The 13,198-nt window shown below is 37.5% G+C and overlaps 2 protein-coding genes across 3 annotated transcripts; one reads left to right on the top strand and one right to left on the bottom strand.

The window, feature by feature from the left end:
• Positions 1-641: 641 nt before the first annotated feature.
• On the bottom strand, positions 642-3,714 carry LOC105251216 (non-specific lipid-transfer protein). The gene is made up of 3 exons (XM_011257835.3): positions 2,892-3,714; positions 2,444-2,819; positions 642-2,337 (listed from the first exon to the last, which is right to left on the bottom strand). The coding sequence occupies exons 1-3, from the start codon at positions 3,319-3,321 to the stop codon at positions 1,521-1,523; spliced, it is 1,623 nt and encodes a 540-aa protein (XP_011256137.1). The 5' UTR covers positions 3,322-3,714; the 3' UTR covers positions 642-1,520.
• A 1,646-nt stretch (positions 3,715-5,360) lies between these two features.
• LOC105251225 lies at positions 5,361-12,175 on the top strand. Of its 2 annotated transcripts, none has more exons than XM_011257856.3 (8): positions 5,361-6,225; positions 6,405-6,997; positions 7,078-7,407; positions 7,517-7,585; positions 7,656-8,223; positions 8,321-8,579; positions 8,871-9,053; positions 9,199-12,175. In XM_011257856.3, the coding sequence occupies exons 1-8, from the start codon at positions 6,069-6,071 to the stop codon at positions 10,967-10,969; spliced, it is 3,930 nt and encodes a 1,309-aa protein (XP_011256158.1). In that variant the 5' UTR covers positions 5,361-6,068; the 3' UTR covers positions 10,970-12,175. The 2 variants fall into 2 exon arrangements, with proteins under 2 accessions (XP_011256158.1, XP_011256149.1); XM_011257847.3 differs by having other exon boundaries at positions 8,300-8,579.
• Positions 12,176-13,198: the final 1,023 nt, after the last annotated feature.

Here is a 13,198-nt window from a genome sequence, read left to right as displayed (position 1 = left end):
TCCTTTATAATTGCATTAAGAAATAAAAATTTCTAATGATTATGGAATGCTAAATTAAAAAGTTAAATTGCTCCATAAAACGTATTTGACAACTAATTATTCTATCTTAACATAAGTCGTTAGTTGTAAAAAAATATTTGATTGTATACAACCAATTATTAAACAAATAATTGTGTCTTTTTTTATACAGAGATCTTTCGTATTTTAAAAATTTATTTACAATAATACATAAAAGAAATTATATATACATATATAAAATCTTTTTTACAATAACAATGTAAAAGAGATTTTATATATATATATATATATATATATATATATATATATAAATTTCTTTTATGTATTATTGTAAATAAATTTTAAAAATATGAAGAATATATGTATCATTAGTTAATTCAATTATCTATTTAATAGAAACGTATATATATATATATGAAATAAAATTTTATATTTGAAAAATATTTTTTTGCTCGAAAGGTTTTTCAAAAAGTTATCTAAAATAACAAAATTATCTAGAACAAAAATTATCTAGAACAACAAGTGAAATTTAATTAACAAATCAATTCATTTATATTGCTTATGATGCATTTATATAACTGCGTTCATGATAAATATAAGTGCATCTTAAGGAATGACACTGCAATTATATTATACTTCTTGCAATACATAGCTAATTCGAGAATAATTGAGCTGAAAAACAAAGTATAAAAAATTATTTATACAATTAAAAGCACATATACATTTATATTGGCTAATCAGTATCTAGATGTGAAGTCTTTGCATTTGATCTTAATTCGAAGTATATAAGTTACTTTTTTTCTCTCTCTTCATCTCTCTGTACAATCTTCAAAAATTCTGGAAAAATTAATTTTTATTTGAGCAATTCTCTAAAATTTATTACAAATTCGCACAAGTATGCAATATTATGTTATCTTAATGTATATTCATCTGTCACAACATAAGATACATATTTCAAAAATACCCAGACAGCACACATGTCCAAAAGACATCTAAAAGACTACTTAAAGACGTCTTAAAGTCCTTTAGACGTCTTTAAGACGTCTTTTGGCCTTTTTGTGCTGTATGGGTATATTACAAAATAAAAATGTTGAATTAAAGAGAGAATTTATGTATGCTTATATATCTTGATTATATCCCAGAGATTGTATATATTTGTATGTATATATTGTACTGAGATTATTACATGCAAATATCATGCATACGAGCATATAAAAATGCTCAAATAATTTTATTATTAATGTATCATAATAATAACTTTGTATCTATCAATATGTACAAAAGATTGTCTTATCTCTTTATTCCGATTAAAGTTTTATCGGAAATTCAGGTGTGTCATATTATTACATTCCATATAATTACAGATCGTGAATATGAAATTCTCGATAAAAACTGTCAGTTTTGATAGCCAAATAGAGTGGAAAAGATAAAGCACACAAGATATGTTTTGTGCTTCGCAATTATACGCATGTTATTTTAACAAATTTCGCATTTCGTACATCTTACAATTTTGAACGAAGCAAATCAATTTTCTTAGCGGCACGTTTTTGCAAATCAGGCAATTTCATAGCGAGCCCCATGTTTCCTTGAATCTTGACTTTTCCTTGGAAGAAAGCTTTTTGTGGATTCAATTTCCCAGAGATAAAGTCGACAATGTCGGTGTCACTAATCGTAAATGTAACTTCGGGTTTAATTTTACTATTATACTCGACTTTTCCTTTGCCTGTTTTAGCGTCCACGACCCAATATCCTTCGGCACCACCGGGGCCATTTATAACTTTAAATCCGTAGATGCCGCGCACTTTGTCGATTAGACCATCCTCGTCCTCTTCCATCGCAATCGCCAGCAACTTGAACAATACGTTTGCTTTGAATACGCTTGGGTCAGCGGATATATTCACGTGTTTCCTGACTAACGCCTGTTTCGGAAAACCTAAGCGATAAAGACCTACGATGACCGCACCGCCTAAACCAATATTATGTTGCAGTGCCAATCTTGCGCCCTGCACTTGTCTCTTGCCGGCCTCGCCCCGAAGCTGCCAGCAAAGTTCGGAGCATTGAGCTAATCCTGTAGCACCTAATGGATGTCCCTTTGAGATTAAACCTCCGCTAGGATTCACGACGTACTTGCCACCATAGGTGTTGTTTCCAGAGTCCACCATCTTGCCGCCCTGTCCAGGAGGACACAATCCCAAAGCTTCATAAGTAATCAACTCATTTATGGAGAAGCAATCATGTAACTCTATCACATCTACATCGCTCGGTTTGTAATTGGTCGATGCAAAAACTTTGTCAGCTGCATTTTTTGTCATGTCATACCTATAAAATATTATAATTGCAAATTAGTAGAACTTATTATTTGTCATGCTACTTAGAATGTCAAGTGTTTTCATTAAATTAATATTGAATCGTTTCTATTACGTACCCGATAATATTCAAGCACGATCGAGTGGTAAACGTTGAAGGTTTATCAGTGGTCATTTCCATAGCTAGAATTTCAACAGCTTGCGACTCTAAATGATATTTTCGAACAAACTCCTCATTAGCCAGAACGACAGCTGCTGCACCATCAGAAGTAGGACAACATTGGAGCTTTGTCAACGGTCCAAATACTTTTGGAGAATTCACTATCTCCTCATAAGTATACTTTTTTTGAAATTGCGAGTAGGGATTGTTTACAGAGTGCAAATGATTTTTATATGCAATCTTTGCAAAATGTTCAGGCTTTGTGCCATATTTTTGCATATGTTCAATTCCAGCATTACCAAAAAGTTGAGCAGTCATGGGATCATTGGAAATACCTACAATCAAACGTGAAATACATAAATTATCAAGTATTATGCTACTTTACTTTTTAGGAACCTATAACTCACCTGCAATATCTGCCATCAGCTCAACGTGTTTATCCATAGGATTTGTACGATCCAGGTATTTCGCCGACAATGAGCCACGCTCCATCTTCTCGAATCCAAGTGCTAGCACGCAATCGGCATTCCCAGCCTCGACAATTTGCTTGCCGAGATAGAGAGCGGTGGAGCCGGTTGAACAATTGTTGTTGACATTGTAAATGGGACATCCACTGAGGCCGACCTCGTAGATCGCCCTTTGACCACTAGTGGAGTCACCGTAGACGTATCCAACGCAGACGGCTCGGACATTTTCGTAATTTATATGCGCATCCTGTAAGGCCTTGGTCACAGCCTCCTTCGCCATTTGCGGATAATCGAAATCCTCTCTCCGACCGGGTTTCTCGAATTTGGTCATCCCGACACCGATCACGTATACCTTCGGCTTATGCACCATCTTGACTATTTTTCTTTCTCCTTCTGGCCGAGAAACACGAAATGCACGACGAATACGAGGGATACACACAAGGAATTTCTACCGAATAAGAGCAAACGCAGGCGAAAGTGTCACGCGATTTCTTTCTGCGTCTCAGATCGCGAAGGAACGGGAAAGTAAAAAATTGACGACGTAGACGTAGCAGCTGTACAACTGGCGGAGATTTGCTGCTCGACGAGCTGAAACACTTGCGCCCGTTGGACTTTAATCCTTTATAAAAAAAATTGCGATATTGCAATGACGAAGCTATTTCAATTATTTCTTGCTTGTAGCAACGACTAATATCACTCGCTTCGACTTCGACACGATCCGCGCTCAAATGACAGGCCAGATACTAGATCGGCCACCTTCGGAGTTCGGAGGGACTTGTTATATACGGCACTTATCCGCACGAAGCGCTAGTATCTGGCTGGTATGTGCCAATCACAGTCCAAATGTTTGATAAGCTCTTGTGTAAAAATGATTGCGTTCAAGGAAAAGCTACTTTGCAACTGTTGTGAAACTTGTTTGCAAAATTCGTGAATCTGATTGATGTATGCTCTTAGATTCAGTCAAAATTAAGAGCATACACCGATCAGGCTCACAAATTTTACAACAATTGCAAAGCAGCTTTTTCTGCTAAACGCAGTTAGAAAAAAAATACAAAATACTAAAAATACAAAATACAAAATACTAAATACTTGTGCGATACATGAAGCTTTTATCAAATATATTTTTATTATTATTTTGTAAAGCACATAATGTTGCGTTTGTCTCTACAAGAATATTTAAAGAATTATAAATTGATAATTTCATCTCTATGAAATTAGCCCCTTATTCTTCAAATTTGAAAAAAATTATTATTAGAGTTCTGGGTGCTCCCCGTAGAGTTCTAAACTCTTCATATTTTGAAAATTATTTACAAAATTAATGATGACAGTACCTTTACAAAAATAAAGCACTAAAGAAAAATATTTATTTCATCTTTAAATATTATAGTATCTTTCGCGATTGAATAATTTATTTACTATATCAATTTACATACATAAGTATCTAATTGTTATACAGCACTGGTGCTACCGGCTGTACCGGCATTTCGTGCACATAGCACGGAACAAAACCAGAAATTGTGCACATTATATATTACCCTCTGAGAACATTCATGGACATTGGCTTTGTAGTTCATGTCCATGTTTTCAATGTTCATAGAGGAAGTATCGTTTTCAGGGATCACCTAAAAGCAGGCCATGACACTCTCAGTCTTCTCTCTGGTTTCAGACAAGAATTGGAAATTCCATTTTTCCCGCCAATTCGCAACTTCGATCAGAAGGCACAACCATAATCATTAAAGAATTCAATATAAATATCATTATCTTTTAATAAAAATATTTTTTGTATTGTTTAGACATGTAATCACTTGTTGTTAAAATTTTGGAAAGATCGATTTTATTTTTAATTTTAAAGAAATTCTCAAAGTTCACCTTATTTTCAACGTTCTAAAGAACCCCCTCTTAAATTACGGAACTCTTTCTTAAATGGATTGGGAACTCTAGAACTCTATAGAGGGAGGAAGGGGGGAGTATCCAGAACTCTAATAATTTTCTTCAAATTTGAGAGGGCCAACTTCACAGAGGTTATAATTTTCCTGTTTTACATTTGATGGGAATAAATAAGGAGAGATATATAGCGGATTTAACTGAAAATACTTATATATACATATAATATACATATAATTCAATAATATATACATACAATACAATAATATATACATATAATACAAATACATATAATACAAAAACTTATATATACATATAATACAAAAAAAAATATATTATTTAAAAATTGAAGTTTTCTCAAATGTGCATTTTTTCAGAAATAAAAATCATCGATGTTAATAATATACATATTAATAATTTACAAAAGGTATATAAAAATAGACTTTGTCTATCTTATCAACTTCTTTTCATAGTTAAATTTATTCGTTCTTCTGTCGTGACTAAAAAAATTATTATTAATATCGCGTGCGCAATGGCGTAGGACGCTCGAAATGTCTACGTCGCTGGATCGGGCTATCGCGCCTCGCGCCGGCCATTGCGCGGTCGTGTTTTGAGCGAAAAGATGGCGGACTCTTGTTTTCAAGATCGCTCGCACACTCGGCACGTCGGGACGCACGACTGGCAGGCGTTACTTTGAAAAGTATTCACGCGCAAAAGTCGACGTGCCGCACGCGCGACAGTCGCGGCCGCGGTGAAACGTCAATTGTGACAGATCGCGTATGCGATACCCGCGTCGCCGTCGTCGCTCATCTCGGCGTCCTCGAGTCGAGACCCGAGTCGGCCCGAACGAAGCGCGCAGCTCGCGAGTTCCACGGGGATTTGTTCGAATTCAGGGTGCTGCGGGATTATTTTCGCGTCCCGCCGACGCGAAGCGAAGATGGAGTCGAGTCAGTGAAGTGGTCGCGCGCCATCGCGGGTCTCTCTAACCCTCGCCTTCCCCCCCTCCCCGGTCCCCGTTGTCGTCCCCCCCTCGCCCCCGTTCCTAACCGTGTGTTTACCGCTCGCCTGCTACGGTGCGCGATTTGGTTAGGTTGCTCGGGTAAACCTTCCTACACTTGGTTTCTATGATACACCGAAACGTCGTCGCGCGTGTTCCTCGCGGTGGTTTACGTTACAATGTGACGCGCTGCGCCGATTTCTGCGAACTGATGATCATTGAGTAACACCCTCGCGATGGCAAACAGCGATTTCGACGTGGAGCTCTTCGAGCGAAGGCTCCATACACTGAAAGACTCTCAGGAGTCTATACAAGGGCTCTCTTCGTGGTGTCTGGAGAGAAGACAGCATCACAAAAAGATCGTTGCCACTTGGTTGCAAGTTTTGAAAAAAGGTAAACTCGTATAAGCTTTTCCAATTTTTACTCTTGTGTATATCAATCTTGGATAAGTCAATTTCTCGTTTGTCAGATGGTGGTTTTCATATAACTTGATTAGTTTAGATAAGCTTTAATTTTGAGGTGTGTAATTTATATAAATGTGTAAAATCTATTCTCTTTTTCATGCGTAACAGTAAAAGTTGAACACCGGCTCACATTGTTCTACCTGGCGAATGATGTTATTCAATATTCGAAACGAAAGAATTTCGAATTTGTGGAATCATGGGGCACTACTTTGCAACGTGCAACAACTATGGTTCGTGATGAGAAAGTAAAGCATCGTATACTGAGAATCTTCAAGATTTGGGATCAACGGCAAGTCTATGATGAGGAGTTTCTTGCTGATTTGTCTGGTTTAATTTCGGCTGCGCCAAAAAAGAAATTGGAACCCCAGCCAACTACGCAATCCGAAGAGTTTCAGGCCGCTTTGCTGATCTCTACTATGAGATCTTGCGCGACTCTGGAACAAGCAACCGATGCCAGACTTCGTGACTTACGGGAAAGTAACATTGATATAGAATCTGCAGAAGAGTTACGTGCGTCGTTAAAGGATAGAAGGCGCATGGAAGATGCAGAGAAGGAAATAGATTTGGTTGCGAGAAATGTGGAAAATTATGTTCGTTCGTTAGAAGCAGAGATTAGAGAAAGGACACAAGTGATTGAGTTATTGGAGCAAGCGGATCAGTTTTATGAAACTCAACGTGGGGAGGTTAAAATAGTGACAAATGTAAATATTAGATTTTGCAAAAGAATTTTAAATACCAATAATTTGTTATACATATATAGTATGCATTGTTTTATGAATAGGCATACCGGAATTTTGGTAGTCGTGTGAAAAATTTGAAGAAAAAATTGGACGAACTGCTACCGACATTCGTCTCACCAATACCATCGCCAGACGTGAACGCACCCTCGCCGAGTCCCGATAGCGATATAGAACTTCCAGGAGACGAGTCTCAGGCGGCAAATAATCAATTGGGAATAATTGACGTAGCACCACCAACTATTTATGGTTCATATTCTCATGAATATGATCCTATACCTGTACCTGCACCTGACTTGGTACAAGGCAACGAGTCAACAGACTTCACCAATTTTCGCTCTTTTATAGGAGGAAATATGGATTTTGGTACTATGGTGAGATAGAGCATTAATTATGAATATATTATTTTATAAAATATGGAAAGATTGATGATTGCACTAGATACATTGTTGTAGATATGTAATATATTTCTTGCCTTTTTAGAGGAATTTATTTAATGAAAGATCCGCGACACCTCCTGGGATGGCTCAACAGTATAATGAATCTTTAGAGGTAATTATTTATTGTATATTTGCAAGATTGTATTAAAAACATGTACATGTTTTTAAATTTTTATCTTTAGGCGAAACCAATAGAAGTGATTAATATGAGACCATCGAAGAATGAAAACAGCAGTGCTGACTTTAATATATCTAGTTTTTTGAAAACGGTTCTTCCGTCTTCTGATGAAACACCGGATCCGGGACGAATACCAGGTCTGGGCTTGGACATTTCTGAGAATCGAGTAGAATCGCCTCAACACACCAACTATAGAAACTCACCTACGTTAGGACAACTTCCTGTAACGCCTGTGATTTCAAGAATGATGGGTAGTCAAAATGTGCCACCTCTTGGTGGTGCTGGTTTAAATAATTGTCAGATGAGCCACAGTACTCCATTGTCGGTTCGCAATCTGCCTACTGAGTCACACACACCTTCTCCGTATTCGAGTCAAAACAGTCAGAGTAATATAACTGGTCCCTTTGATAATTCTGCTAATTCTAATGCAGTTAATCCGTTACCACCTCCTCCCTTACCACCACCAATTTTTCTCGATGACGAGAATTGTTACAACAAATTGCCACCGAAATTTCCTACGTGGACGCCGCCGAATGAAAGCATCAAGGAATCAGCCAAATGGGAAGAAAAAGGTAAATGGACAATGCTCTATGAATGTAATTGTTGATTCTGCCATTGCTGCGTGGTAATACATGCCGTTTGATATAGTGAATTTCGCTACATGTTCAGGAAAAAACAGCATGAATCCTACGTGGCCTGGCGAATGTGATGATAAAAACAAGAGTTCGTGGATGGATCGCGATGGAGACAGATGGGACTCGAATAATGATCCCACATGGCCAGGCAATGGGAGGTCGAAGAATGACATATTATCCGAGACTCCCGAATCACCGCCGATATATGAGAAAGCTGGTTTTGCCGAACCAGTGGAATACAACGAGTCGCAACCACAAGAATCTCTTAATACCACAGGAGATGTGGATCACAGGTAATATATTGTTAATTTCTTGTAGTATTCTATTTTTAATTATTGATGAATTATTGGCATGATTTTTTTTTTAAATTAGTTAAAAGGCTTCAAGGACCAACGTGATGAAAATATGCAAAAAATAGAACGGTTATTACAATTTAATAAACCAATTCGATTTATTAAATTGTAATAACCGTTATCTGAAGCCTTTTAATTTTTATTGATTTTATTTAACGGACCTTTACTTCATTATAATAATTTTGATTTTTTTAAATTATTAAAGTCATTATATTTATATTATTTATACAGAGTAATTCCAATTCCAATGAATGTCGAAAATCAGCTACCGTATCGCTTAATGAAGGCAGCAGATGTAGATCATCGTAATTTGATTAGTTTAACGGGTAGTCCGGCAAATCATAATCATGGTGATTCGCTACCTGCTTTGCCCAATAACAATAATCTATGGTCCACGAGTGACCAGGATTATCGGTGAGTCTCGTTATATCATCTCTTTCTTTTTCTTCTGTATATAATGTAATATTACACGTAGCTGTATATAGACATATTTCTTGTATAATTATATATTCTTTTTCTGTCTCTTGTATATAATTTTTATATAATATATATAATCTAGGCGACGCGTGCAACCTGGTGATATTGTCGAGAGTGTTGATATGGAAATGTCGGATGATGAAACGGATAGTAAGCCAAAAAGCAGAGTTCTCGTTGACTTAAGATCGCAGGATCGCGACATGCGTGTTGGCATGCCACCATCAACAACCACATCTCATCTTGATATGGATATGCGTATAATTTCTCTTCCCGCCGGACAGATACCAAGCTCACGTGGTGGTCAGCTTGTACAAGATGTGCATTTGATGCATTCAGGACCGCCACCACTGCCGCCATTGTCGCAACAACAATTTCAACACCAAAATCAGGGTGGTTTTCGACAAGAGCAAGTGGAATTTCCTCATCGTAATCAGTCGGATTTTCATCGGAATCAACCGAATTTTCATCAAAACAGACTACCGCCGCCTAATTTTTTGGCGAATCAACAGGACTTTCATTCGAATCAACTCGAAGAGTTTCATCAGCTTCATCAGTCGCAGCAAGATTTTCATCAGCCGCAAGATTTTGAATATCGCGACAGAGAACACTCTATTCGGCCCAAACAGGATTTTTTGAACGAACCCTCAGGACGCAGATACTCGTCGTCGGATCATCAACATCAACGCGATAGTTCATCCTTTCATAGAAATGAACGGAGCAATCGTGGCAACGGGCGTGGATTTCCGAGAAATCGTCGCGATCGATATTCAGATGATCACAATATGAAGCAACGCAATAGTTTGGCGAACAATCGTAAATCAAGATCGCAAGATCAGCAGCATCATCAATCATCACCGGATACCTTAACCAACAATCGACCGTTATTACTGCAACCACCCGATACCGTCGTAATCCTCGACGAAGAAGGCATGCCAATTCGTATGCCGGATTTCGATCAGGATAACAATATACCACTCAACATGACGGATGCTCAAGCAGAGCCGGAACGCGATTCCGACAATTGTCAAAACCCTTCAATGTCACAGACACGGAGGACTTTGCACGATCCACCGAGTGCTCATGAATCTGAGCATAATCAGCAACAACAAGGTTATCAAGCAGGCTCTGATCACGAGCAACAGGCACTACCTGTGGTCAAATCGGACGACCAATCACCACCGTCGATGAATCAAGTGACGGTTATTGCGATAACATCTGACAGCGCCAACGATGATCCGCAACAACAAAATCAATATGTTCCTATTTCAGACTACGAGGAGCACGTAGAATCGGCCGAGCATTCCGAACCTGCGGAGAAGACAAGTGCGATCGATAAGTGCGAGCCGATCGATCAGGGACAAGAAGTGAACTTCACGGAAAACGAACCGTTAGACGAGTTGATGAGCTCGTCTACATCAGGTAACGAATTGAAAAGACCATCGACGAATGGTAGTTTCGACGAACAAAGCCACGATGAAGGCAGTTCCATTAAAAAGAGAACTCTTTTGCCGAACGGTCCACAAAGTGCTAGCGAGTCATTAGGACCAAACGGTCCCTCGCCGCACGTTAATACGGAACCACATCCCGCTATGATGCCATACGAATACGACGGACCGAACTTTCGACCGCGCATCGGTGCGCCTTTCCCGCCCTGGCGAGGTGGACCGCCACCTCCACCTTCCAGAGGAAGTAGAGGTTTCAGGGGTGGGCCACCGCCACGGGGTCCGTGGATGGACAGAGGTCCGCGCGGACCTGTAACCGGTAACTTTTCGCCGAGAGGACTGAAACGCGGAGGTGGGCAGTTTCGAGGCGGCGGTGGTTTCAGAGGCCGGGGACGAGGCAGTAACTGGTAGATAAGCGCAAAATTCGAAAGACTTGACGACTGTCGTCATAATTTGACCGAAAACATTACGAAATGCGTTTTACACCTTGTAAATAAGCGAACCGTCGTGTTTTGACACATGCAAATACACACACACATATATATATACATACAAGGATACCGTACATATATATACACACACGATCGGACTCCAGATGAAAATCTTCTGTAACGAAGATTCTCCACATCTTTCTATGTGCGATTGATTCGCCTATATAAATATATAAATAAAAAACTATAAATATATAATATACATATATAAATACATATTACATATTTCACATACACATTACATATTTCGTTAAGGTCTTATTATCGAAGCGGCTTGAATTCATGCATGTATATACATGTATGTACTCACGTAAGTGCTATTCGTGGATCAGATAATGATTAAGCATATAACAAATCATGTCGTAGTCGCTCCGATAATGACTAATCAGCATCATCACCACGACCCTTAGATTTTTATGTAAGGAGAGTTTGTGTTGTTGATGTACATGTTAGAGGAGGACTGTAACGATAAATCTATCAAATGAGTAGACTCGTCTAAAGAGAACCGTATTCTGGCGAACTAGTGAGCGACATTGAGCACCGAAAATCGCAAATAACGATAGTTAATCGATGATAGTTGATTGATAACAACGATTGAAACTAATGTAATTTTGCCGAGTTCAAATTTGTATGAAAATTACTAATAACGCGAAAAAATAAATTCTATGTTTATTATATATCAGAAATTGAACTCGTCAAAATTATATCAACTCCAATTTTTGTGTTTTTTTGACTCAATCGTTGTAATTTATTCTTCATGGATCTTCTATTATTTTCCTTCCTCATTCACTTTTGAACACAAAACAACGATCACCTGTTTCCTTGTCTTCAACTTGTCTGACTACGTTCTCCGCTGTTTGGGCTTGAAGTTCATTAAAGAAAGAAGAAAAAAGGAAAAAAGTAAACAGGCGCATTAATGAACCATCTAAGTATTAATAAAATGCAGTGTTTACGTTCTGGTCCGTTTCATACATTTTTCCTATTGTTGTTTCTCAAATATATGCACATGTAGATGAATGTTTCTTAGTACATCGTTTTCATAAAGAAACGGCAATAAATAATTAAATTGCAAAAAATCAATTTGTGAAGCGTCGTGTTTTCAATTCGTTCTTTATATTGTGAGAATCATATAGAATCATTTCGTGTCTAAGATATTAATTCGAAAGAGAGATAGGATAATCGATATAAGGTGCTCTTGTATTGTTAATATTTTTCTGTAGTTGTGACCAGACATAGAAATGTAAAGCGAATATAAAGGCTTATATGCCGGAACGATATGCTTGTTTCATTAGTCGTGCACAAAATCGTTTATTGTCCTTTACAATTACTTGTTTATTTAGATATTATTCACGTGTCTTTTTAACAAATATGGACACGATATGAATTATTAGTCACATGGATCTCAGTTTTTTTATTTGGAAATTCTATAAAAAAAATGATTAATTTTTATCGTATTGATCAATATATTAATTTTTCTTTGATATTCCTCACTTGTTGATTTTATGTTATGTTCTTATGTTCTACTCGGAAATGAGCGAATCGTTGCGATATATACGATGGACTGATAGTAAATGCGCATAGGAAACCAGTGTAGCAAAGGCAAAAAAATGAAAACCGTGGAACCCTTTGTTTGTTTAATAAAATAATACCGAGGACCTTTCTCCAACACTCTCAAATTTATCGATACGAAACCGTATTCCTGTTCTCGATGCATTTTCTTTTCAAGCGCAGTTTTATCAACGCACGTAAGTCCGTGACTCAAATGTATTATTATAATTATTGCGATAAAACGCGCATAAAATGCACACATTCGGCGACATATATATTCGATCTTTTTTTTTTTTTTTTTTTTTTTTATATATATATATATATATATATAAACACCGTGGTTTTTATATGACACGTGCGAATGGTACATTATTTGTATATCATTCCTAATTTTCTTACGCGATTAAAAAGATTCAATCTCACCTGATTTATCGATCCGTTTTGTTGCTCGTCATCCGCTTTATTTTTTTGGATATCGCGACGATGATGAATTAAGAAATATTGTTTATCGGCGAGCGAACAAAATATTATTTTGATCACCGTATATCATCAACAAATTAGTCCTCCATTAGAGAATCACGAATAGGATGAGCGCGAAGAA

Source organism: Camponotus floridanus, unplaced genomic scaffold (genome assembly GCF_003227725.1).
Source record: "Camponotus floridanus strain SB8 unplaced genomic scaffold, Cflo_v7.5 scaffold71, whole genome shotgun sequence".
In the NCBI taxonomy this organism is placed as follows: Eukaryota; Metazoa; Arthropoda; class Insecta; order Hymenoptera; family Formicidae; genus Camponotus; species Camponotus floridanus.
The sequence above is the reverse complement of the archived record's forward strand: the minus strand, read 5'-3'. Positions and strand labels throughout refer to the sequence as shown.